The sequence below is a fragment of the Microtus pennsylvanicus genome, chromosome 4 (genome assembly GCF_037038515.1).
Source record: "Microtus pennsylvanicus isolate mMicPen1 chromosome 4, mMicPen1.hap1, whole genome shotgun sequence".
In the NCBI taxonomy this organism is placed as follows: Eukaryota; Metazoa; Chordata; class Mammalia; order Rodentia; family Cricetidae; genus Microtus; species Microtus pennsylvanicus.
The window spans coordinates 76190619-76216808 of record NC_134582.1 but is presented as its reverse complement, the minus strand read 5'-3'; the positions used below and the strand labels follow the sequence as shown (position 1 = coordinate 76216808).

The 26190-nt window shown below is 48.1% G+C and overlaps 1 protein-coding gene across 1 annotated transcript in view; it reads right to left on the bottom strand.

The window, feature by feature from the left end:
- Positions 1-14480, bottom strand: part of Spock1 (SPARC (osteonectin), cwcv and kazal like domains proteoglycan 1) — a 463728-nt gene extending 449248 nt beyond the window's left edge. The window contains exons 1-2 of the mRNA XM_075969465.1: positions 14316-14480; positions 13555-13743 (exon numbers count right to left, since the gene is read on the bottom strand). Coding sequence (XP_075825580.1) covers positions 13555-13743 — 189 coding nt within the window. The 5' untranslated portion in view covers positions 14316-14480. The remainder of the gene's footprint in view (positions 1-13554; positions 13744-14315) is intronic.
- Positions 14481-26190: the final 11710 nt, after the last annotated feature.

The window sequence follows — 26190 nt, the reverse complement described above, 5'->3', positions numbered from 1 at the left end:
GCAAGCAGCTAGGGATCCATCAGCCACAATCGCACTTAAAACCCGGCTTGGAGCATCTGTTCCCAATTACAAGTGAGGCTGGGGTTCATTAATACTGCCACAAAGAGTTCAGTGGCATCCTCAGAGAATCCCCAAAGCCAGGTGCTCATGTGAGAACGGAGAAGGTGTTCTCCCCCAGACTTGGAGTTAGTGGCTGCTTCTCAAAGGCTGACTCCCTGGCAGAATCCAGGGGAACCGAGAATCAGGCCTCCCAGCAGGCCGCAGAGGACCCTGCCCTTCCCTGAGTAGAGCTATCACTTGCGTGTGTCTTGGTAGGCATGCCAGGTTTCCATCCTTTATAGAACACTACAGTCAGGTGTAGGGAAGGGTCATGGGTTCCGAGGGTTCCTGTCCAGCACAAGTGCATGTATGAGTGCAACAGGCATTTCTATTTATTTAAACGTATGAAAACAAATCCATCTTAGATGCAGAATAATGCATATGCTCCAAAATAAGGAAAGACAAAAACGATGACTTGACTCTCATCAGAACCCTGGCTTTATTTATCATAGAATGAATATACCCACAGGAATGATCAACAAATTAAAATGTTGTTTTTGAAGCTCGATACCAAATTTTAAAACTATGCTGTGCTGTTAAGTGAATGAGAGAATGTGTGTGTATTAAATCATAGAAATGGCTTACAAATCACAAAAAAAAAATCCTTGGCATTAAAAAGTCTAACTGGTTTGATATGGTTCAGCAAGTACCCACATAAGGGAAGGAGAGAACGGACTCCTGCAAGGTGTCCTCTGACCTCTAGAAATCTGCCTTTGTGAGCATGTCCATCCCCACAAATAACTATTTTTTAAGTGTTTAAATCATACTGGATACACAGAGATGCCAGCCAAAGAGTTAATGTCACCTTCACATTGGACAAAAGTGAGTGATTTACTTCTTTTTTTATTTCCTGTACCATCTAACTTTTCTTTAAAATTATCTATTCCTTTAAGTTGGGGAAAGAACACTGTAAAGTCAAAAGAATAGCAGATTCCTCCACTTACAGAGTAAACACGTCTTTCCTATAGTCCCCTTACCCTACATTTTATCTATGACACTCAGCACACTACCATGACTTTAACTGCTTTCACTCGTAAGCTTGGCTCTTCCTCTCCCTCCACTCCTCTTTCTCTCTCTCTCTCTCACACACCACATACACACATACCACACACCAAACACACCACACATACATACCAAACACACACACCACACATACACTCACACACCACAAACACCACACACACATATACACCACACACCACACACACTACACACACACCACACACACACATGTGTGCTCCATAAGGCCAGACGAGTGCTTGAGAAACAATAGCTGCTAAGCACAGCTCTTACTTGGATCTGTGGGTTGATTATAGGTTTACTTCTGGTTTTTATTTTTAATTGCATGTGTTGCTACCATCGAATTCTCATTCAGTAGTAGCAAAAGAAATTGGTCTAACAACTGTGGGAAATGATCCAACCACTTCTCTTAAAGCTGAATGTTCACTTGTCTGTTGGTGACCACTAGATCCCACACTAGGTGTGTTCCCAGGAACCTAGGCTCACCCGAGGATCTGTTCATGACAGTGTTCATATTAATAAAACCAGATGACCTCCCAAGTGGCCCTTGATAACAAGTCTGACACATGTGGGGTATTCATAGCACGATGAAAAGGAAAATATGTCACCTATTCAAAGCACGTAGCCAGTTCAGTGAATGAAAAACACAACAGAGTGAATCCTCTGAGACCCATTTGTGACAACATAAAAGCAGGCAAAAGTCACATGCTGTTAGACATCAAGAGAGTTCCTACTAGGAGAGGGACAGGCAGTGATCCCAAGGTCCACAGGATGAACTTCTCAATGCTCCCAATATTGTCTCTCAGTTCACAACTGTGTGGCTGTGCTTGCTTTGGGTCACCTATACTCTGTGTGTGCCTCACTTCTATGGAACATGCCCACCCCACTAATGTAGGTCTGTGGTTATATCTCTATGCACTTCAGGCCTCAGCCTAGAGTCCTCACAAGGCTAATATCACCATCACCACACCTAAGCGCCTGTGGGCACCACAGGTTGGGTCTCTATTAAAACAACACAAGACCAACAGACACACTAGAGCGTGCACACACACACACATGCATGCACACATGCACCACACACACACACTCACACCAGACTCACACCCACGCATGCACGCACACCATGGTGGCAGTGTTTTGGGCACCAGAGTCAGGCAAAATAGTAGCAGTTGTCCACCTATTTCTATACAAACCTAGGTGAGCTAACTTGACAACAAACACACACATAAATACTGAATCAACTGTCCCCTAGAGACATGGCCCAGAGTCACAAGAAGTAGAGGGTGTCAGAAAGCCCAGTGTGTCGAGCTCTGGTGGTCCACTTGTAGGCACGTTCTTTGCAGAATGACTTCATGCAGGGTTCTCCAATCACTATGCACTACTTCCGCTTGTCTCAGGCAGGAGCCATGTTTGTCTCCAGGCTACAACTGAGCACAGCCTGCTGCTGTGGGATGTCTGTACACTGTGTGAAGATGTATTGCTGTGATTGGTGTAATAAAAAGCTGAACAGCCAATAGCTAGGCAGGAGGTATAGGCAGGACTTCCAGGCCAAGAGAGAACTCTGGGAAGAAAAGGAAGGAGTCACCAACCAGATGCAAAGGAAGCAGGACACACAGGAAGAGAAGTAACGGCCACAAGCCATATGGCAGGATGTAGATTAATAGAAATGGGTTAATTAAGTTATAAGAACTAGTTAGTAACAACCTAAGCTATCAGCCAAGCTTTCATAATTAATTATTTGGGAGCTGGCTGATGGGACAGAGAAAGACTCATTACAGCTTGGTCAGTTAGTCTCTGAGTAATGAACACAGAGAACAACTAACCAACCTACTGAATCAGTATATCAGGACCTGGTTTCTGGGAAGCAAGAACATAGGTCTCATGACCACAGAAAGAAACAAAAAAAATATCCAAAACTATGTGCAAGGGGCTGGAGAGGTGGCTCAGCAGTTAGAGCACGCACTGCTACTGCAGAGGACAAGCTCTTAATACCCGCATGGTGCTCAGCTCGCCACTGCCTGTACGTCCAGCGGCGGTGGACATGATGTCCTCTCCTGACCTCTGCAGGCACTGCATGCATGTGGTACACATACCTACATGCAGGCAAATGCTAATACACATAAAGCACAAATAAGTAAATCTTTCTGTAAACTATGTACCAAGGATCTTCTTCTGTGGAGCTATTTAAACCAGCAGCCCTAAAATACAAGACTTCACAAGTTCCCAGCTACCAACCACTCTGCAGTTTTATTTTCCTTGGGGGTGGCATTTCTTACACACTGGAAGGCACACAGGACTCAATCAGGAAGATGGTACAGACCAGGCCCCCGCTTACTGCAAGGCTGGCTGGTTATAATAAAAGCAATGTTGTGTCCTATTTAAAGTGCCAAGCTCTAACCACAGAGACCCTCAAAAGTCCCAAGAGACTCAGCATGCCCACTGAGCATTGAAAGATCTAGAAAAACCCAAACACCCCAGAATAATGGCACAATGGGGAATCCCCCCTCCCTGCAGAGCCACATGCCTCTTCAATAGATTTTTCTCCCTCTTGGCCATAGGTTTACCAAGTTTAGGCACCGTGGAGTTACCATTGACTACAGAAAACTTGCCCAGGTGGAGGAGAATGAAGCTCAAGAGCTGGATGAGAGGTCAACGGAATCGCTTCAGAACCCAGAATTCGGTCTGCTCCTGCTGCTGGTCATGAATTCCCTAAGCTTAGATGAGTCTTGCTTGATGGCCCATGATCTTTCCAGAATAATCTGGCCAACCGAAATGGTTTAGTATACCAAAGAGAAGGCAGCAAGCAGGTCCCTGAGCCTGACCCACATTTCTCTTCTCCAACTGGCATGCGGTTTGTATCTGAGGGGACATCCCCTAAAGAAATCAACTTCATCGCATCTGCCATTCCTTGTCTTCTCTACGGCCTTATCATTTCTCCTGCCTCCATGCCTGTTCACTATCAACTCAAGCCATTGTCAGACTCAATTCCTTCCTTCATCTGTGCATAAACCATAGCCACTCTGTGATTAAAGAAAGTCCCCGTCATGAGTACTGTGCTCATGGGTTCAAACATCCCTACACCAACCAAAGTCAAAGGTTATTCCAGTCCACAGATTAGTGATGACTGTTGTTCAAACTGAGGCAGATATGTGCAGTGGAAATGGGATCTTTCCTTCCCCTGATGTCAGTAGTAGCCCTGCTGGTATAAGGTGAAAATATCACTCTTTGCTTAATAACGTGGTGCTAGTTATTTGGGATGAATGACAATTCTCCAGGATTTCTCTGTAAATGCTGCTTGGGAACCACCTACACCCAAATTACCTAGACTGTGCAACAAATGTACGTTCCTGGATGCCATTGCTACATGGTGGCCACTGTGGTCTAGACTAGCAGGCTCAGATCTGCATCTGAAGCAAGCCCCACCAGCGACTTTGCAATGCTGTAAGGCCAGGGTGTGTTGGCCCTGCACAGCTCTCTAGACCCTGCTGTCTTAGCCTCCTCCGTAGCTGGTCATTGCTGACTTGGCCTGGCCTTCCTATGGATTGGTGCGGAATAATCCTGCATACATGGAGGGACAGAATGTATACAGCTGAAATGGAAAGACCTCTCCCCACTATGTCTCATTTCTAAATGTTTTATCTGGGCTGAGATTGCCCAGGACAGCTCCAGGAGGCTCTGCTCCTGGCCCTGAATACAAGTATTGTTCCACTCTGCTTAAAAACCCACTTACCCAACAGTAACCCTGCTGGAAATAGAGCTGATAAGCCAATAATTATTATAAGTAGTTGTATAATATCCCTTTCCTCATCCCATTGCACTAAAGAGTAATTCTTTTTTATAATAGTGGATTTTTAACTTTACTTTTATTTTATGTGTATGTTGAGTGTCTACACCCATGTCTGTGCACATGTGTATGTCTGGTCAAAAAGGTCAGAAGGTGACATCAGGTCCCCTGTAACTGGAATTACAGCAGATTTTAGCTCTCTTGGTGTGGGTGCTGGGAACTGAACCCAGGTTCTCAGCAAGTGTTCTCACCACTGAGTCATCTCTCCAGTCACAAATAGGTTATTTTCCAAGCATCAGACGAGTGTCCTGAGGGGCACAGAGAAATTGTAAAAAATAAATAAATAAATAAATAACCCAATCAAGTTAATTCTTATGTCTGTGGGTGTATCATTGTTCCTCCCCTTTAAGTTAATTTTTATGTCTGTGGGTGTATCGTTGTTCCTCCCCTTTAAGAAACCATTACTCTCATGCCTGTCATGAGGACACAGGGAAGACCATACCCAAGGCTGTAAAGTGCATTCCCATGCATAGCACGGCAGTATGGTAACTGTATACAGTTGTCTCTCCCTACCCTAAACCGACCTCTGAGCGCAGAAAGTGTTTCATCCAGGACCTCAAAGTCCATCCCCTACTTGTTTTCAGCAATGGAAGGGGATGGGAAGGAGAGGAGGGAGCATCTCATGAACTTCAGTCTTGTTTCAAAATTACCAACTTCACAAAGCATCTGGGGAACTCTAAAACACCCCATTCCTAAACAACAGAGGGCCATCTGCATACCCCACTTTCTGTAATTGACTCCTTGGTTCCAAAAATAGTAAAATAAACTGAAGATCTGTAAGCACATGGGCAAGAGTTCACTTGAGAGAATCCCAGGATAAACACGCATGATGAAAACACCTAAGGGTCTTTCCCACTTCTGGGCCCTCAGGCCTGCCCATGCCACTGCCTGGCATGGAACACAGCTGCCTCCTCTCTTCCCCAGCTCACTCAGGCCACCTTCTGGCTCAGCTTCTATACCCTCCACAGGAATGGACGCTGCCCCTAGTTAGAGCTCTCCAGAACTCCTCCTCCCCATCCAGGCTCCAGACATGGATGCCTCTGCCTCCTAGCTGTGCCTACATCTGTCTCACACAGTTGACAAAGCCCTAGGACAGATTAGACCGTGCCTGTCTCCTGTTCCCAGAACTCAAAAAAAGATCTGATGTGACTGGCATTTGAGGTACATTTCCATACCAACAAAACACCCTTTTCTGGATCAACTATTTGTTGCTGCTTGGGGTTTCCTAAGCCGCAGGCAGTCTGCTCTGGCTGCCATGAACTACAGGCCTGACGGCCTTCAGTGAGGAACTAACAAGCTGGTTATTGGGAGAGGAAGAGCAGCAGTCTGACTGCCCTATTCCTATTCGCCTGTTGGTTCTAAAGTCAGGCCTGGAGCCAGTGTGAGCCATCACTAGATCCTACAGGTGCTGTCTTGGGGGGTGATGCTGGCTTCACTCAGAACTGAGAGCAAACAGCAGGTTCCTAATGGACAGGGCATGAAGAAAGTCATGGTAGCACCCGGGCTAGCTGCACCATCTGCCTCAGGACCAGCTCTACCCTCCCGACGAACCCAGGAACATCCTAAAACACAAATGATCCTGGATGTGGGTTTAATGTGAGCAGTGACGTCAGTACGGATTCCTTGGGTTCAAAGATGTCCAGGGGAGTGCGTCACATAACTAGGACTTTTGGCACAACTGAGCTCAAAACACCCCACTGACATATCATGACGAGGGCTGCCAGTTTTGAGCTGGGATGAGGGCACCTGTGAGAGATGATGGGGAGACTGCCTCTGCCAGGAGCTGTGAGTGGCAAGTAACAGAGAGCTGGCACATGAAACCACACACCACCTTTCAGACTGGCATGAAACAAAGACGGACTCAAGGACAGACAGACTCAAGGACAGTGAGTCATAATTTCTGTTCATTTCAGCCGGCTTGGACTAGTTTTCAGTCACTTGCATGATAGAGGCCTCACTAATAAAACACGATCAGTCTACTTCAAAAAACAAGACAAAGAGGAGCCATTAGCTCAGAGAACAGACAGCTTGGGGCTGCTATAACTGTGGGACATTTGGGGAGGGTGCTGGAGCAGTGGGGTACACAGGTACCTATTGAGAGACTCGGGTACAGCTCATCTCTTCTCTCCATCCGCCACTGCCAAGGGAGAGATGGACAGGTTGTCTTGCAATGGTTTCTTTCTTCAGAGTGGTCACGTCCACAGGAGGATGGAATCCTGTGCAACCTCAGCTTTCCTCAAAAGTCTGCCAAACTCTATCCTGGACATAGACTTACCTGGATAATAGTGCATTAAAAATGGCAAATCCCATAAGAAATAGTATCTTAGACTAGAAAACACACTGGAAAAGTACCTGCAACCTTGACAAACTATTTAATCTCTTACAAGAAATGTCTTAATTATCTAACTGAGGAAATAAGGGCATGCGTTAGCATCCAAGTGACTTGCCGTCTGACATACGGCACAGGGATACCGCACAGTAAGAAGGGAGCTGGCACTGGAGAGATTCTCAGCAGTCAAGAGTACATACTGCACGCACAGAGGACCTGCATCTCTGACTCCAGTTCCTGAGGCCCCGCCCACTTCTGGCCTCCTAGGCTCCTGCAGGCATGCAGGACACACAAACCCATCCAGGTGCATACACATATATATTTTTTAAAAAATGTAAACTTGGACTTCCTGAAAGTCTCTGAGTTTAGATATAGAATTGTTTGGTTTGAAATATGTCATATTGAGCAAATAAATATGATCTTTATAAAATATCTAATTTCTAGTTTTCCTCTGTCTCCTCAAGCAAAATAACAGTTGAGCTAATGGTTAAGGCTTATCCACTGGGGACTCTCACAAATCCAAAGCTCTATTTGGAGCGGCTTCTTGACTTGGAAAATAGCTTTGCTAGCATGTACCAAGGTGCCTGGACTCCCAGAAATACATTCCAGTCCTTTCTTGTGTAGAAGAGCTGCGAAGATCAGGGAGAGGTGGGAAACTCAGTTCACAAGGTTGGCAAAGACAAGAGGTTCTACCTTATATGCAAAGAAAGACTCAGCCTCTCTTTTCCAAGGACAGACCAAAAGGAAGACCAGAGAAGACAGGATGCGCTTAGGCCTGTCCACCTCTGAGCTATTCCAGGGAAGCGATTATGTCTACCAGTGGTCCTGGGGTTTAGGGGACTTAAGACAGTGGTTCATTAAAGGAGTTAGGGCCATGACTCACTGACAGCTCCTTGAGCCTGTTTAATCAAAGATGACTTTCTGCTACACTCCACCAGAAATCAACCTCGTGTGGTCACAAATGAATCGCCCATCTGCTAAGCCACACCACCTCTGGTCAGCAGCACCACCAACAAAGTCAGCCCCTGTGCTACCTGGAAGCCCCAGTGGTCCTTGAAACTCACTGTAAGTGTGACGTCACCATCAGACGTCACTGCCCCCCATTTCTGCCTAAGAGACCGCCACATCCCACGGAGTGTGGTCCACGCACTCTCATTAGAATTATAAACCCTGGTCACTCCGGAGTAGGGTAAATGCCAGCAAAAGCAACACTTCTGACACCCCGGGCTCAGCCGAGGTAATTATCCTGGAGTTAAATGTCAAGGCTGGTTTCGTGTATGCAGAAGAAAGGAAATGTCATGTTTAGTGTAAGCAACAATATTATTTTAATCAAATCAGAGGCTCATTATTAGAAGATAAGGCCTGGCACGACCCCGACAATAAGCTGTGTCTACCTGGCTTCCCACTGCTCAAGTTCCTGGCTGAGTGCCCTCAGACATGATATGGATGGAGGTACGGACAGGGTACACACCTGAGAGCCACTCAGCCCTCTTGGTTGCGAGACGCAGGTCCCTCCACACCCTGGTGTCTCTGGAAGCCTGGCGAAGCAGCTCAGCTCTCAATAAATAGGCAAGGATAGCAGTACTTTTTTCGTTGGATTGCTATATTAAATAATGCACAGGGAGTGCCTTGAACAATGCCCGACACGCTGAATGCTCCACAAGTGTTTGCTATTATCTATTTATGCAACGCTAATTTTTTTCCTTACAGCCAGTGGGTATTATCTCCATGAGAAAAAAAACTTACTAGTTTTTAAAGAATGTAGAATAAGAAAGAATCGTGAAGAGCCCAAGCTAGCGGCACGTCAGAGGTTGTAGGAAAGAATTACATTAAACCTGCACACTTTTATAGGTCAGAGCCTCATGCTCACGAAGCAGTCAAACATTTACAAGGATGAATGAAATGTAGGATTGAATAGAGGGAACTTGGACAAAGCCAAATCAGATTTGTGGCCATTCTGATGTCTCAAACTGAAGCCGTGGGGAAGCAGGACCAGGGCAGCTTGCCTTCTGCACTTCCTCCTTCTGTTGGTGTTGCTTATCAGACTTGCCCCATTCCCCATCCACCAAGCCCACTATGTTTGCTTTTATTCCTTCAGGACAAATTTGTGCTGCTGAAATATCCTTGACTAGGCCATCTCCAGCCAGAGAGGAGTTGACTTCCCAGGGACTACACTAACGGTCTCTCCTCCTGGCAGCTAACAATTGCCTATAAATCTGAGGCTTGGAGTGGGATTGTCTGCCCGGTTACTCTCTGCATGCTGGGGTCTGGTCTGGTTTGGGCATGCTCAGGTTTTGGACATGTCGTCACAACCACTGTGAGCTCACATGTGCAGAGGCCTTGCTCACAGCTTCCTTCTTGATGCTGTCTTTGTTCAACAGTCCAGGCTTCCTCCTAGCCAAGACATCCCAATTTCTAGACTTTATAAAGAAAGCAGTGGTGGAGTACACCTTTAATCCCAGCACTTGGGAGGCAGAGGCAGGCAGATCTCTGTGAGTTCGAGATCAACCTGGTCTACAAGAGCTAGTTCCAGAAACCACAAGTACATGGAGGAACAGCCATTGGAAAGCTTTTGTGTCCTGACTGGATCCCTAACTCGAAACAACAACTTATGAGGTAGTTCTAATGGCTCATGTGCTGAGTGACAAGATGCTTTTCAAAGCGGCAAATCAGGGGCTGCCAGGTCATCTTCAGCAATGTCGCAGCACATCCAACACTCCAAACATCCAGGAACGCATCCGACCATTGTGTCCACTTCCAAGGGTCCAGACGTACGCAGAGCCACCTCTCTGAAAGGGGCACTTAGAGCCACGTGGTGCACACCTGCAATCCCACCACTGAGGAGGCAGAGTTCAGGAGTTCAAGGTCAAGCTTGGCTACAGAATGAGTTCAAGACCACACTGGAATACAGGAAACTGTCTCAAAACCAAAGTAAGACGAAAACGCTTTTAGCGTCCCAAGAGCAAAGGTCACTTCTAAATACCTGACATGCATTCATATTACCATATTCTTTTAAAGTGATCAGCAACCTCAAATCAAAAAGCCGCAGTTGGGCATGGAGGCACACACCTTTAATCCCAACACTGGATCTCACTCAGTTCAAGACCAGCCTAGTCTACAAAATGAGTTACAGGGACAGCCATGACTGTTACACAGAGAAGCCCTGTCTCAAAAAAACAAAACAAAATAAAACAAAAAAGGGCCCAAAATAACAGCCAAGAAGCTAAGGTTTTGTCAGCCTGGAGCGAGGCCTGGTTCACTGAATGTGAATAGGCTGGCCAAGCCATTGCCATTCTAGCTAGGCTTTCTATATTATCTCCAGAGTGGCCTGTTTCTAGAGAAAGCGACCTCTTTCCTCCCTGGTGTCTGAGGGTCCAGGCTTTTCCACGTAAATGACCCAACTAAAGATACTTAGACTTGCCCCCAAAGGACATTGAGCTCACGCCACTTAAAGAGGTTAATGGCATTCAATTATACCTGAGTCACTGTGGGGGTCAGATGACTCCAAATGAAGCCTAGAAAATTCTTAATGACTGATGATGTTGGCCAATATTTTAACATCTTTGGATGTTTTTAACGGCTTGCTGAACCAAATTGTCATTCCTACAAATGGCACACTGCTAAATGCACTAGCTTAGCACCAAACTCTGCTCCAGGGGCCTTCTTCTTCCACGCTTAAGCCTCGGACCTTTCTTCCAAACAACCATCAAGGCAGTGTCCCTAGTTACTCTGAGGGCTGTCTAGTCCATCTGTTTAAGGGATGAACCACCTGTCCTCAGAAAGGTGCCTAGCCCAACTGTCATCAGAGGGGCTTCATCCAGTAACTGATGGAGACAGATACAAACCCACAGTCAAACATTAGGCAGAGCTTGGGGAAACCTGCTGCACAGAGGGAAGGAGGATTGCAGGAGCCAGGGGGTCAAGGACATCATGAGAAAAACCATGGAATCAACTAACCTTGGTTCATAGGGGATCACAGAGTCTGGACCAACAACCAGGGAGCCTACATAGAGCCTACCTAGTCCCTCTACATACATATCAACAGTATATATGTATAGCTTGGTCTACTTGTGGGACTCCTAACAGTAGAAGCAGGGGCACTTAAGCTGGCTTTTGGGAACCTATTCCTCACACTGGGTTGCCTTATCCAACGTTAATACAACGGGAGGTGCTTAGTCCTTCAGCAACTTGATGTGCCGTGCTTTGTGGATATCAGTGAGCCTGCCCCTTTCTGAACAGAAACAGAGGAGAAGATGGGGGACAGGGGGGAGTGGGAGAGGGAATGGGAGGAAAGGAGTGAGGGTAAAAAAATGTGGCAGGGTGTAAAATAAATAAATAATTTAATTAGTCAAAACAAAAAGCCTGGATGCTGCAGTTCAGCAAGTAACCTGGGTTTCACCATCCGTCATGGTTGGAGGACAGGGAGAATTTGACCTACTTTCTAAAAGTCAATATTATCCAAAAAAAAAAGAAAAAGAAAAAGAAGGAAGGAAGGAAGGAAGGAAGGAAGGAAGGAAGGAAGGAAGGAAGGAAGGAAGCCATTCATTTTTCTAAAATGCGAAGCTAAATTGGAATCAGGTCTTTCGTATTCATGACTAACTGAGGATACAGACCCGCACACAACCCCAAGACCCAGCAGGCGTAAGTGTCTCCACCGCAGCCACTCCCTGCTCCAAGGGAGTAAAGGTGGCCGGTCCTCTAAACCAAGTCCAATTTGCCCAGGTCTCTGAGAATCCATCATGTGCCTGGCTCCTCAACTCTAGCCAAAATGTAATAATAGCAAAAACAAAACTACGTCTATACTTCCCCATGCTGCACTCCAACCCAGTTAGGAATGGAAGTGTGACGATCTGGTCATCAAAACCAGAAAGGGGCCAGAGATGGCTAAGAGAACTTAGTGAGAGGCAGCCGTAAGCTGCCTGGTGGGGTTCGGCAGGAGGCAGTCTGCTGCAAACAACCCCAAATAACCAAGAATGCTCAGTGTATGTTTGAAAAACTCTTCCCAGAAGCTGCCCACCATCCACTCCAGAGAGGAGAGGGGGCTGAGAAAGCATATAAGCAAGTTCCCCACTCAAGGCTAAAGTTGCATCTGCCTCTCTGGGAGGGAACCCTGGAGAGGCTGCCATTTAGGAAGCACGGGCAAACAGGAGCCATTCAGGTCCTCAGAGACCTGCTTCCTGCAAGGCTGGAGATACTGTGAATGGGCTCTGAGAAACCCAGCAGAGAGAAGTGTGCAGCCAACTCTCTCCACCTCTGTATTTAAGCCATGCCCTGTGATGAGTACACGGGGTTTGGTGGTATGGGTCAGGCTACTCCTTTAAAATGCATATGCTGCTTTTTAAAAAATCTCCTAACACCTAAACACACACACACACACATATGTATGTATGTATATCAGCAAAGCATTTGAAGATAAAAGCTTTACTCATTATAAGTCTTGGACATTCTTGCAATATTCAAAGTGTCTTGAGGACAGGGATTCCTAATGTCCCCTAGAAGAGCTTGACCCCTGCCACCCACAGTTTCTGAAGAAGCTGTGAACTGGTTCTGCTGGGGGGAGCTGTCTGCTGGAATGACTGTACCAGGCGCTTCTTGCCCCATCTTCTAGGGGCACAGAGGTCGGTGGGAGCCAGGACTGGGGTGGAAGCAAACAACAGAAGTGCCCCCCATGCCCAAGAGTTTCTCCTCCATACCCCAGCACTCTCATCTGAAAAGGGACAGATTCCCTGGGCTGCCTGCTTCTTTTTCCCCTCCACTAAAGTCCGTAAGACTCCAATCCACCGCACTGTTCTCTAACATCTCAAGCTCATTGCCATGAGAACCCCCCAAACCTCCCCCTCGTGCCTGCCACATCTGGATCCCTAATAAATGAGCTACACTCATCCAGTGGGGATTATTTTCTGGCGCACCCGAAAGGCGTCCAAATCAAGGCCGCTCCTGGGAGCTTCTCTCTGCGGCTCGGTAAAGTCAGTCTGCCATCGGGAGCTCTCAGACACATCGGGAGCCCCTCTCCCCACGCTGCTTAAGGTTCGCGCCCTGTTCCCTTGCAGACAGCTGCATCAATCCTACAAGTGTACACACCGGGACCACAGGTAGCACGCAAGAGCATCCAGCCTTCCAAGTTCTCTTTAAAGTTCCTCCCAAGCTAGACCTATGGACTATGGACCTCCATGGGAGGTTTGAATCTACCACCCCCACCACCTCACCGGCCTCTGAGCTACCCCTATTTTCCACTCCCGGAGCGGGTGGCCCCCGTACTCACGTCTCGGAAACGGTTCCAGTACTTATCACGGTCATACTGGGAGACGGTGCTCAGCCACTGGTCATTGTCCAGGAAATTGGCGTTGTTGAGGGCCGCGCCGCCTGCGAGAGCGTTCAGGTGCCGGCTGTCCACTTGGAGGAAGAAGCACCACGCCGCGGCGGCCGCGGCGAGCACCGCGATCGCTGGCATCTGGGGGCAGGGAACACGGGCGTGAGTCGGCGACAACAGGACGACCTCGAGCCCCTCGCTCCCACCGGGGGAGTCCGGGCGCTTGGGGAGCGCACCAACTGCAACGCCTAGGACCAGGGTGATCCCTCGCACACCTGGGACGGAGGCTGGACCTGGAGAGCCCTCGTGAATAGAGACAAACGCAGAGGCCAAGTCACGGATTCGGGGCTCTGTCAAACTATCGAGGACCCTCTCACCTGCGTCAGTACCCCCTCCCCAAAACCCGGAGGCTCAATGTGCCAGCCGCACTCTCACAGACGGGGCCCACAGCTGTGGGGCAGGGATAGGGATAACGGGGCTCTGAGCATTATCCCAGGTTTTGGTAGATGGGGTCTTTGAGGGTGCCCTCAAGCCGGGCCTCTCATTTCCTCCTAAGGCAAAGGTCTCCCTGAGCCCGGCCCGCTGCTTCCGTGCAACAGGGTCGCGCAGAGATGCCCCCAGGCCCTGACCCTGCCGGCCCCGGTGATGGCCTCAGGAAGGTCCCAACTACGCCAATACGCCAAGTTGGGGCTCAGGGTTCTGCGGACACGTACCTTGGGGGCCCGCTCGAGTCCCGGCGACCGAGTTGCTGGCGCTACTGTGCCGCGGTGACTGGGAAGGCTGCTGCCCGGCTCGTTCCCCTGCGCACCTGCCGCCTCCGCGCGTCCGGCCGCTTTGTGAGCCCGCAGCGCTCTGGCTCGGCTCGGGCGCGGCGTCCACGGGCGGAGAAGCCCGAGCTCGTAGCCGAGGCCTCTGGCGCCCCCTGGCGGCTGCGCGACGCTGCGCGGACCCATCCCGGAGCATGATTCATTCCCAGGCTCTCTGCAGGACTGACACAGATTTCAGACTGAGCGGAAGGAGGTTATAAGGCCAAGAAGTCACCAGGGTTGAGGGACTCTCAAAGGGTAGTTGGTCGGGACACCTGTCTCAGAATCACTTTTGTGGAGAGGGGAGAGAGCTACCCCCCGCAACTTTCTGAATCAGCATCGCTAAACAGGGTCTCCGAGAGTCTACACTTTAAACGAGTCCTGGGTGCTTCTTGTGCACGGAATTGAGTGAATTTCTCCACTCCCTCGCCCAAGCCATACACCTAGCATCTCTGACGTCTGGTCCTCACCCACGACCACCCGTGAGAGTCCTGCATAACCATCCTCCAGCTTCAGGGACAGGGTAGAAGTCAAAAACAGGAGGCTGGCCTTGTCCTATCCCTCATGCCCCTTCCCAAATACTCAGCCAAGTTTGATTAAATAGGGCCGGAAGGGACTTAACACATTGCCCTGCCTGAAAACCGGTACCTCCCCTGCCTGCTTCTCTGTACAGCTGCAGTCAGTGCCCGGGACTGTTTATCTATATTTATATTTCAAGTTTGTCCTCCTTGTGTGCTAGACCTGCATATCGGCACTGGCTGTCTCACTCTTGACTGCTCCTTGGTGCCCAGGGTACCATTCGCGACACTCAAGCACTTAGTAGCAGATGAAGTCTGAGCCACACTTTCCAATGTGTCACCACAACGATGCGGCCAGTTGTGAACTGTGCTGTAATAGTCTGGTTATGGATGACATAGTTGAATTTGAACTGTGGTTTGTTTTGAGCGTAGGCTCAATTGCAGCAACTGTGCGCTCTGAAAAGCCGTAACAGGAGAGACGTCGGGGAAGCCCTTCACCACAGGGGTATAGTGAGTGTCTGGTATAGCCTGAGTGAGGTGGGCTTGGGATGGCAAGGCGAATGAACTTTACCTCGAGAGGGATGTGCAAGCATCAACTCTGGCCTGCTTTTCAGCAGCCCCGTCCTGAAGAGTCACCCCCAGATGTCATTAAAGCCTCCTCACATCCAGCTCTTTTATCAGTTCATCTTAATCTGCCTTTAGAACGAACTACCTGAAATGATCTGTTACGTCCACAGCCTTTCCTGCGCCACCCTGGGCTGCTGCTATGCACTCCTGGATTTCTGGTCCTCAGTGCCATTGCTGCACCCGACAGAAGCGTCCTGGACTCAGTTCTATCACCACAGTTCCCTTACCCTAGATGTCTCATGCTGAAAGCCTGCAAGTCAATCCCACGCCACAGTGGTTTGAAGGCTTGCCGCGATCTACCCAGCTTCATGCTCAGCATCCCACGGTGCCCACGGGACCCACTGCTTCACACTTACACCCCCAGGCTTATCTCAGAACTTAACATTCATTGGACGCTCAATAAATCTGGTGATTGGATGGATAGAGCAAGCAAATTCCATAGCCCTAATGTATCTCAAAGTTTTAACCTCCCATCCCCAACCTTTGGTTCTGTGGCACAAATCTGTGACTTTTCTGGGAAGACCTGTCCCTGGCTTAATTAGAGGACATCTGCTCTTGGCCAGGTGCCAGCCTCACAACTGGAATTGTCCCTGTAACTACGGTGTGTAGGAAGGGCAGCCAGTACCGCACAGGCAGGAGACAGGGTGTCAGAGCTGGCCTGAGCCAAGAATGGACTTAACCTTGTAGTAGGTGAGGAGGCTGGCAGCTGAACTCCTGCCAACCACTCGGCTGGCACCCGTGGGGAAGAATGTCAGATTCATTCGGCTGTGAGAAGCACCCAGGACCAAATCAATACTGTGCCTTGGGGCTGTATTTCTGCTCTTCACTGGCGCACACACAAGTATAATAACTCCTTGTTTTAACATAGTCCTCACTTCCAAGGAGCCCACGTGTTTTATTTTCAGTTTAGCGGATCCTCAAACATGTGCTCCTGGCCAGACTGAAGCAGACAGAACTATCGCCACTTTCTGCCGAGAGAACTGTGGAGGTCGCAGAGTGATGGCCGCGCCTGCAAAGTCTAGGGGTAGCACCCCCCCCAAGATGCTCTGCTGGCCAGGAAGGGCTCCACCTGATGGAAGGGGGCACCGCTTTGCTGGCAGCCTGGATCCCTTTTAACGACATCGTATGTCTCTCTGACGAGGCATCTCCACTTCATTGCCTCTGCTGCTCGGCATTCAAAATGACAGTGGGACGCTTGAGTCTCAACTCTGGTCAAGCCCTCCCCAGCCTGTGTCCCCAACCCACCCCTGCCCTGCCTCAGCATCAACTCTGACCTTCTCTGCCCCCACCTTGAATCACCTCATTGTCTAGGACTCATGAATTCTGACCAGTCACCACACACACACACACACACATGCACACACACACTCATACACACACACACTCTCACACACACTCACACACACTCATACACACACATACTCACACACACACACACACACACACATACAGCTGCCTCCCAGCACCTCTCACCTGTACGGCACACTTGTCCAGGGCCTCCATCTTTTGATCACCACAAAAACATCACTCTACACAGGCACTTCAGAGGACTCTCTCCATGAAATGGGACCCGCTTTTCCATAGTTACAGCCCTTGCTGTTCCTTCAGGATGAACACCTGGCACCTCAGCTTGAGGTCCTATGCCTCCTGCTGCCCCCGCCTCCCCCATCCCTGCCTTCTACTATGATCATCCGCCCTATACCCTGCAGAACCTCTCCTTCGGACTTCCTACAGCCCGCATGCTCTCCTCTCTGCCCACCCTTCTACTAACAGCCTGACCTTCCCCTCAGGCCACGGAATCAGCCCTGGTCCTCAGACACAGCTTCCCTGAGCTCCTATGACCTCAAGGACCTCAGAACTGCTTCCCATCCATCTTTCACTGGACACGCTCTGCAGAATGAAGTCATGGTCTCTTTCAAATCCATTCTACTTACTACTGAGTCCGTAGTGCTTTACAAAACCCCACCCACATAGTAGGTACACTAGAAATGCTGACTTAATCAGAATTGCAAGCTCAAAGTTCTGCACATAGTAGGGAAACAGCCAATGCCAACTGAGTGAGCAAAGGCACAAGTCTTAGTGGTTTTTATTTCCTGCACATTTGAAAAACAAAGAAGCTCTCAGGTTTATGTTGGAGATTTTAGACCACAAAAATTCCTTTCGGGGGAGGCTAGGCACAGCAAGAGAGACCTGGCCTTGCATTTCTGGGCCATTCTGTTGTAAACGTGATGCTGTAGTCTCTCCTGCCCTAAGAAAGGAGGAGTGGAAGAGATGCATTTCTTGTCACCATGGAAAACAGCTCACCCAGCAGGGCCTGTAATTTCTATGAACACATCGATTTCCCCTATTGATTATATGTGTTCGCAGAGTCAGGCTCACTCCATCTCCCACATCCCCACGGCCACCCCCCCCCCCGACACACACACACGCGCGCGCGCACACACACACACACACACACACACACACGTCTTCTTGCTTTCGTCTCGTCAGAGCCACAGTGAATGGGTGACCTAGTGCAGGGATGCCTGATCTCAGGCAAATGGAGATAGCACAAAGAAAAAGGGAAGACATGCCAGAACTCTAGTAGCTGATACACGGGTCAAAGCAGAGGGGTCCAAAGTCATAATGAAAGAGGAAAATAATCCTGCCAGTAGCAGACAACATGGCAAGAGAATGCACACATGTCAAAGCCACCCTCAAGCTATCTGATGCCAGCCTCATGGCAAACCACTGTGAAGTGGGCGTGGTAGTAGGTCCTTAATTGGATGAAAACATTGAGTCCCAAGTTGTATGAACCATTGTATTAGCCCATTCTACCTGAGACTGGGCAATGTATAAAGAAAATGAGTTTCGTTAACTTTGTTTTGGAGACTGAAAGTGCAGAATTGAGTGCCCACATCCGTTTGGTTTCTGGTGAGGGATCCCATCTATGTCAAAATACAGGGGACACATGGAAAAGGAAATCCATAGTGCAGAAAATCCATGTGCAGAGGGTGACCTTACTTTCTGACAACCCATTTGCTTGAGCATTCATCCATTAAGAGGGTTTTCTTTTTTTTCTTTTCTTTTCTTTTTTTTTTTGACCCCAGGAACCTAGTTACCTCCCAGTAGACCCTGCCTCTTACAGCTGTGCCCTCTCAAAATTACTTCAGTGGGCACCAGACTTCCAGGACTCAAACTTTTGGGGAGACATCCAAACCACAGTATCATTCATCCCAAGTCACCAGGTCAAGGAAAGAGTCAGGATTTGAACTAAGAACATTGGCTGCTGCATCTGTGCCATTTCTCACCGAGATTTGTGGTGCCCCTCACTTGCCTCAACTTGTCAACATCAGAGTAGAAAGTTATTGAATATAAATAAATTTTTACTAACGCATAGACATGGGTGTGTGTGTGCGTGTGTGTGTGTGTGTGTGTTCTTTCTTCTCCAGGGGTTCAGTATCTGTTCCTATAAAGCATATGATCTACTGGGCAAGGTACTCAGCTGTTCTCAATGACTATGCACAGTAAAAGACCTAGGCAACTGTGGCTCAGAAACTGAAATGTACCAACTTAGTGTGACTCACACTCACGACGATCATGAAGCCTGTCATCCTGGAAGAATAAAATAAGGTTTGCTTCCAGGACCAGCGTCTGATCCTCTCCCCTCTGAGAACTGGGGTTCTCCTCACTTCTAATGGTGATAACTCTCGCAAGGTGTCTGTTGAGGTCCTGTGAGGTTGCATCTCAATCCAGTCTCTCTGCCCTCCAGTCAACTAACAAGGTGGCCAGAAATCCTGGGAGAATTTCTTCCTGGGACAAATGACTGGTAAGAGGTGACAATGGCTTGGGAGGGGAGAACCAGGCTGCATTGGGGGAAGGGACCTTGGGATCGTCCCCTAACCATTAGACCAGGAGCTACTAAGCTGGCTCGTTGTGTCCAGCCAGACGCTTCTGGGGACACATCAGGGACTGAGTCAGGCATACTCTATGAAGGATGTTTCAACAGGAAACATCTCAGTGTGTCTGCAGTACTAGAGCCAGGCTGTTCCACGCAGCAAGCAAAAATTCATCTTGATTTGGCTCCTCTGGGCTGCAGCTGGTTCCCAATAAATTCCAATATCCTTGTTTCTGAAATGTTCTGACTTCCCATTCCCCAAAGGCTGAAGCAGTCATTGTCGGTTATCAAACGCATAACAATCTCGGAGAAGCTAAAGTAGCATCCAAGAATGTCTGAAACAGCGTGTACCCCGGGATCATCCAGAGGGTTAAACAAGTCCACATCTGTACCGTGCTTAGAACTGTCTCCCTCACAATAGATGCTGTTCGAGAGCTCCTCAAGGGATGTGAAGTCCCTTGCCTAGACCCCTACAGAAGAGGCCGCCATTGCCCCTTTCTGAGGAGAGACCCTGAAGTTTGGAGAGAGTAAATGACCTGCTCAGTATTTTTTGAGGCATCAGAACTCAAAACAATATTATCCCTCCACCGTGGGTCTATGCCTTGATGCTATCTTCCCCTCCCACAATAACCCAAAATCAACAATAAAGACATCACACGTCTGTAGCTAAGTCACAGGCTCTCCAACATGCGGAGGCTGCGCTCGCTCTCTCTCTCTCTCTCTCTCTCTCTCTCTCTCTCTCTCTCTCTCTCTCCTCACTTGGAAAAGCTATCCAGATCCCTTATCTTTGTTTCATAAGCTTTGTGTTTATTTCAAGAAGAGAAACGCAGCCACATTCTCAGTGAGCCTCTGGGTACCTGACCCAGCTTTGGGAGGAGCTCCACTCTCTCTCAGGGTCAATGCCTTAAGAACAGCTACAGCTTGTATACCTCAGACTCCCGGATGTAGAGTCAACGGAGAGCTTGGTCAACCCCTGAAAGGCATCACGCTGCAGGAGCCCAGCTCTACAAAGATCCCAAGACCGAGAGCAACGTAGAACTGCCCAGGGCGGCACCGTTCTGCCTCCCCACAGCCCACCAGCGCTCGTAGTCTGTTTTGTTGATAACGGCCATGCTAGAGCTGTGAGGGGCTCTCTCGTTATGGTTTCCATCTTCGTTGCCATAATAACTGGGGACACTGACCATTCTTCACACCCATTGGCCATTTATGTGTGTTATCTGGGGATGTGTCCGCTCGCGTTCCTTCTCAAATTACTCTTCTTTTGCTCTTGAGTTACAAAAGTTACTTTATGTATTCAAGAAGGACATCTCAGGACTAAGTCATCTGGGGTACCCTTGGAAGACTGTGGGAAGACACACACCATCAGGACGGGGTTCTCACGGAACCCTAACTCGTCTCCTACTATCTATGGAGTTGAAAACAAGTTGAGTCAACACTCTGCCCATCTGTTTCTCTGTGTGATGGGGATGGAAGTGGCATGCCTTTTTTCTGTGACTTTGGGAAAGATAGCTAAGCGTAGCTCATAGCACCTAGTACCTGTGCCTCAGAAGTCTGTGCATGACGCGGTACTCCCAATGCTGTTCTTACTCAATGCTTTTCAGCTTACTGTGTGAATTATAAGTTGTGTGGATGAAGCTTACAAGGCAGGTCGGTTCATCCCTGTGTAGACAAAGGCACTGAGGCCCAGGGAACAAGTTTTAAGCATTTACCCAGGCATCCCCACTAGAATTTTTTTTAGGGTCAAAATGTTAGGAAGAATTTTTCTGGTGACACACACGTTCACATAATTTACAGATGCCTACATCTATGAAAGGCATCTGAGGCAATTTGCAAGTGAAATCTGCACCATTCACTCAAAGAATGAAGTGAGAAGGGAATTAGCCATCCAGGGAGAACTGCAGGGGAATCAGCAGGGGTCCATAGACATTCTCCCAACATCCTCAGGGAGAGAACACTAAATCCCGGAATTTAGCATCTGCCCAACAAAGGAATATTATGCAGAGCATTAAAATGACTGCTATAAAATCCAACATGGGGAGATGTAGATGGAAATAATCATGTTATAGAAGAGAACTAGGCCTACAGAGTTCTGCCAAGAGTGGAGGTGAGAAAACAGCTGGGGATAAGTGGCGGCTGCCGGAGCCCAACTGGGGGTGATGACTTCTAGTTCTTCCAGGAGGGCCACAATGTAGATGTTAGCTCTAGATTTGAGGACGGGGCGGGGGGACGGGGGTATCTGGAACTCGGCTGCATCACCAAGGTACTGTATGGACCTCAAAGATTTTATCCTGATGGTGCTGCGCTTTCTAGCTGAAAAACGAGACAGCCGTGATGTGTAGCCATCAGGACAAGGGGCGATGGGATGACACATCTGATATACGCTGAGTCTTTATGTGTTAGCGGAGTACCAGTGAGAGGAAGGGGACCTCGTGCCTTCTTGTCAGAGCTGGGTGGACCTCTGGCTGCCTTTCTGTGGAGTCTTCTCCCATCTCACATCCTTTGATTCTCAATGCACACCCTCATTTTAGTTTTTCTCTTCCTGTGATAAAACACTGACTAAAGTGACTTAGGAGATGGGTCTATTTCAGTTCCTCCAGGGTCACGAGTCCATCATCAGGGGACATCACAGAGGCACACTGCATCAGCAGGACAGAAGCCAAGAGTCGGGGGTGGATGCCGCTGCTCCTCAGCTCCATCTTATGTCAGGACCCAGCCAGGGAGCAGTGCCGCCCACAGTGGACAGGTCCTATCACCTCACTATAACAACCTAATGCCCCACAGGCATGCCTAGAGGACCATCTCCTAGACTCTGCCAAGTCGACACTAAACCACCATACCCCTTATGTCTAGATTCTGCAAATGAGGGAAGCCATGAGATGTATTTCTTTCTGAGCCTGGCTTACTTTGCTTAATGTGAAAATCTCCGGTTTCATATATTGTCCTGCAATACCCTCATTTCAGGTCTCAGCCTCAGTCTGAGGAGTTGTGGAAGCAGGATCTTGCCCATTTTAGTCTGAAGTAGAGGTAAGAGCCAGTGGCTGACCACTTTGCTTTTCTGGTCTTCACCTTGAACCCCAATATCTGTTTCTGGGTTTTTATTATTCGGGCTACACCCATGCCTTTTGGCCACCCCTCCTCTGATTACAGTAGAGGGAAGGGTGATTTTGACAGTCAGAGGCCTGAGCTCCATTTGGGCTGTTGTCCTCCTGGTTATGCCTGGCTCAGTTTCTTCTCCTTTAGCGGGAGGGAAGAAGACCATGGTAGTGGTACTCTCCAATTCTACCACACACACACACACACACACACACACACAGGTCTGCAGGACCCTCTGCTCCTACAATGGAAAGTTCTGTGTGCCTTGAATCAGCTGCGAAGAAAGCTCAGACAAATAGATGGGGGAAAGAATACATCAATGTGAAAACAGCCAAATGCCCTGAAAAGGCAATTTACCAAAGAAATATAAATGGTCAAACTATAAATGTGGCAGCTGCCTAGCAACCGTGATAAACAATTAAAATAAAACGTAATCTATCAAATTTTTAGAGTTTTAAAAATCCTAATGCCCTAGCTGACTTATATGAAGAGTTTCTCTCTTGTGCTGCCCGTGGGGACTGCTTGGTGTGACCCAGAGTTCAGATTCTTGACAGTTTTGTTAAGAGCCATAAAAATGTTGGTAACCTTTGGCTTCGTGATTTCCCCCATAGGAATGTAATCTAAAATACAATTAAGAATTTTCACAAAGCTTTATCAGCAGTGGAAACTATCTCAGTGTCTAGAAGCAGCAGACTGGCTCAGTGAACTCTAGCTCTGTAGTACCACGTGGTCATCGAAAGTCATTCTGTTTAGGAGAGTGACATTCATGGAATACAAATGACTGATCAGTATATTGTAAGCTGGTTCTCTAGAAGCAGAGGCTGGGGTGAGGACTCATGAGGAAGGGACTCAATAGGAATGGGGGGAAGAGGGGTGCAGGAGGAGAAAGTCAAGCAAGAGCCACCAACACTGGCACACGCCTGTAATGCCAGCAGTGGGAAGTCTGAGACAAGGTCACATGTTAAGACCACACTAGGTTATGTAACAAGACCCTACACCAAATCCCCTCCCCCCAAGAAAAGTGAAAAAAAGAGAGCCAAACAAGACTGTGTTCTCCACTGGACATCAGTTTCAGGGTAGTCCCCGGGGAGCTCTGAAACAAAATGGGGACCCTAGTTAGTGTCCCCTGAGAGATTTGTCTCTTAGTCCCCACTAGATGCTTAGGGGCAGGTGGGAAGATGTGGGGCGAGTATGATCTTTCAAGCCTGTGCATCAAGGACAAGGCTTCCGAGGATGGGTACCACTCGTACCTACATCCTATCACATCCAGGTCCTGCTGTGGACTACTAGCTCAAGATGTGTTACATTTGGGCCAAGCAGTGGTGGCACACACCTCTCATCCCAGCACTTGGGAGGCAAAGGCAGGTGGATCTCTATGAGTTTGTAGACCTGGTCTACAAAGAGAGTTCCAGGACAGCCAGGGCTGTTACACAGAGAAACCCTGTCTCAAAGAAACATAAAGGGGGGTGGGGTATGTTACATTTGTTTGTGCTGTGGGACATTTGCTTTAATGACGCAAAGATGTGTTGCATTCTTTTACAATGCATTTGTTTAACTCTGTGAAGCTGTGTTACTTTGCCTGTCTGAAACACCTGATTGGTCTAGTAAAGAGCTGAGCAGCCAGTACCTAGGCGGGAGAGGGAATAGGCAGGGCCGCCAGACCAAAATAATAAATAGGAGAAGAAATCTGGGTTCAGAGAGAGAAAAGCTAGAGGTGAGAAAGGAAGGAGAGGAGGGCACCAGGGGACAGTTACCCAACTACACAACCAGCCACAGAGTAAGAAGGAAAGAAAGACATTTAGAATAAAGAAAGGTAAAAAGTGCAGAGGCAAAACATAGAAGAGAGATTTAATTTAGTTTAAGTTAGAAAAGCTGGCTGGAAACAAGCCAAGCTACAGCCAGGTATTCATACACAAGAATAAGTCTCCATGTATTTACTTGAGAACTGGGTGTTGGGCCCCCAAAGAATATCAGAAACCAACTACAAGGTCCCTCTGCCCACGCAACTTTTAATGGTTGGGTGTTTGTGTAAGGAGATGGTTACACAGCTGCTGTGTGCGGTTTGTGTAAGGAGACGGTTACACAGTTGCTGGTACAGTTTATGTAAGGAGATGGTTACACACTGCTTTGTACAGTTTGTGTAAGGAGAAGGTTACACAGTTGCTGTGTATAGTTTGTGTAAGGAGAAAGTTATACACTGCTGGTACAGTTTGTGTAAGGAGATGGTTACACACTGCTGGTACAGTTTGTGTAAGGAGAAGATTACACACTGCTGGTACAGTTTGTGTAAGGAGACGGTTACACACTGCTGGTACAGTTTGTGTAAGGAGAAGATTACACACTGCTGGTACAGTTTGTGTAAGGAGACGGTTACACACTGCTGGTACAGTTTGTGTAAGGAGAAGATTACACACTGCTGGTACAGTTTGTGTAAGGAGAAGGTTACACACTGCTGGTACAGTTTGTGTAAGGAGAAGATTACACACTGCTGGTACAGTTTGTGTAAGGAGACGGTTACACACTGCTGGTACAGTTTGTGTAAGGAGATGGTTACACACTGCTGGTACAGTTTGTGTAAGGAGATGGTTACACACTGCTGGTACAGTTTGTGTAAGGAGATGGTTACACACTGCTGGTACAGTTTGTGTAAGGAGATGGTTACACACTGCTGGTACAGTTTGTGTAAGGAGAAGGTTACACACTGCTGGTACAGTTTGTGTAAGGAGAAGGTTACACAGCTGCTGTGTGCGGTTTGTGTAAGGAGAAGGTTACACACTGCTTTGTACAGTTTGTGTAAGGAGAAGGTTACACAGTTGCTGTGTATAGTTTGTGTAAGGAGAAAGTTATACACTGCTGGTACAGTTTGTGTAAGGAGAAGATTACACACTGCTGGTACAGTTTGTGTAAGGAGATGGTTACACACTGCTGGTACAGTTTGTGTAAGGAGATGGTTACACACTGCTGGTACAGTTTGTGTAAGGAGATGGTTACACACTGCTGGTACAGTTTGTGTAAGGAGAAGGTTACACACTGCTGGTACAGTTTATGTAAGGAGACGGTTACACACTGCTGGTACAGTTTGTGTAAGGAGATGGTGACACGCTGCTGGTACAGTTTGTGTAAGGAGACGGTTACACACTGCTGGTACAGTTTGTGTAAGGAGACGGTTACACACTGCTGGTACAGTTTGTGTAAGGAGATGGTGACACGCTGCTGGTACAGTTTGTGTAAGGAGACGGTTACACACTGCTGGTACAGTTTATGTAAGGAGACGGTTACACACTGCTGGTACAGTTTGTGTAAGGAGATGGTGACACGCTGCTGGTACAGTTAGTTTCAAGGTAATGAAGATTCTTTGTTCCTCACCTATTCTGTGACTACATTATTTACTTTTTTGTTTGTCCTGTTAAAATGCCTAGACCCATACCTTTGGAGTTCTGGGGCTGATTGCCATGCCTTTCCCAGGCTATGATTGCTATCTGTCCATTCGTGCACACAACTGTCCTCGGGTACAGGGACACTAGAGTGCCAGACCTTTGTCTCCTCACTACCATTATGCAGCATCAGTACCACCTCTTCCTGATGACAAGGGTCAGTTGTTCCTCTCTGCCTGCGGTCTTCTGGCATAAAGAGCCAAAGGTAACTAGAAAGCAGCCATAACTGAGCT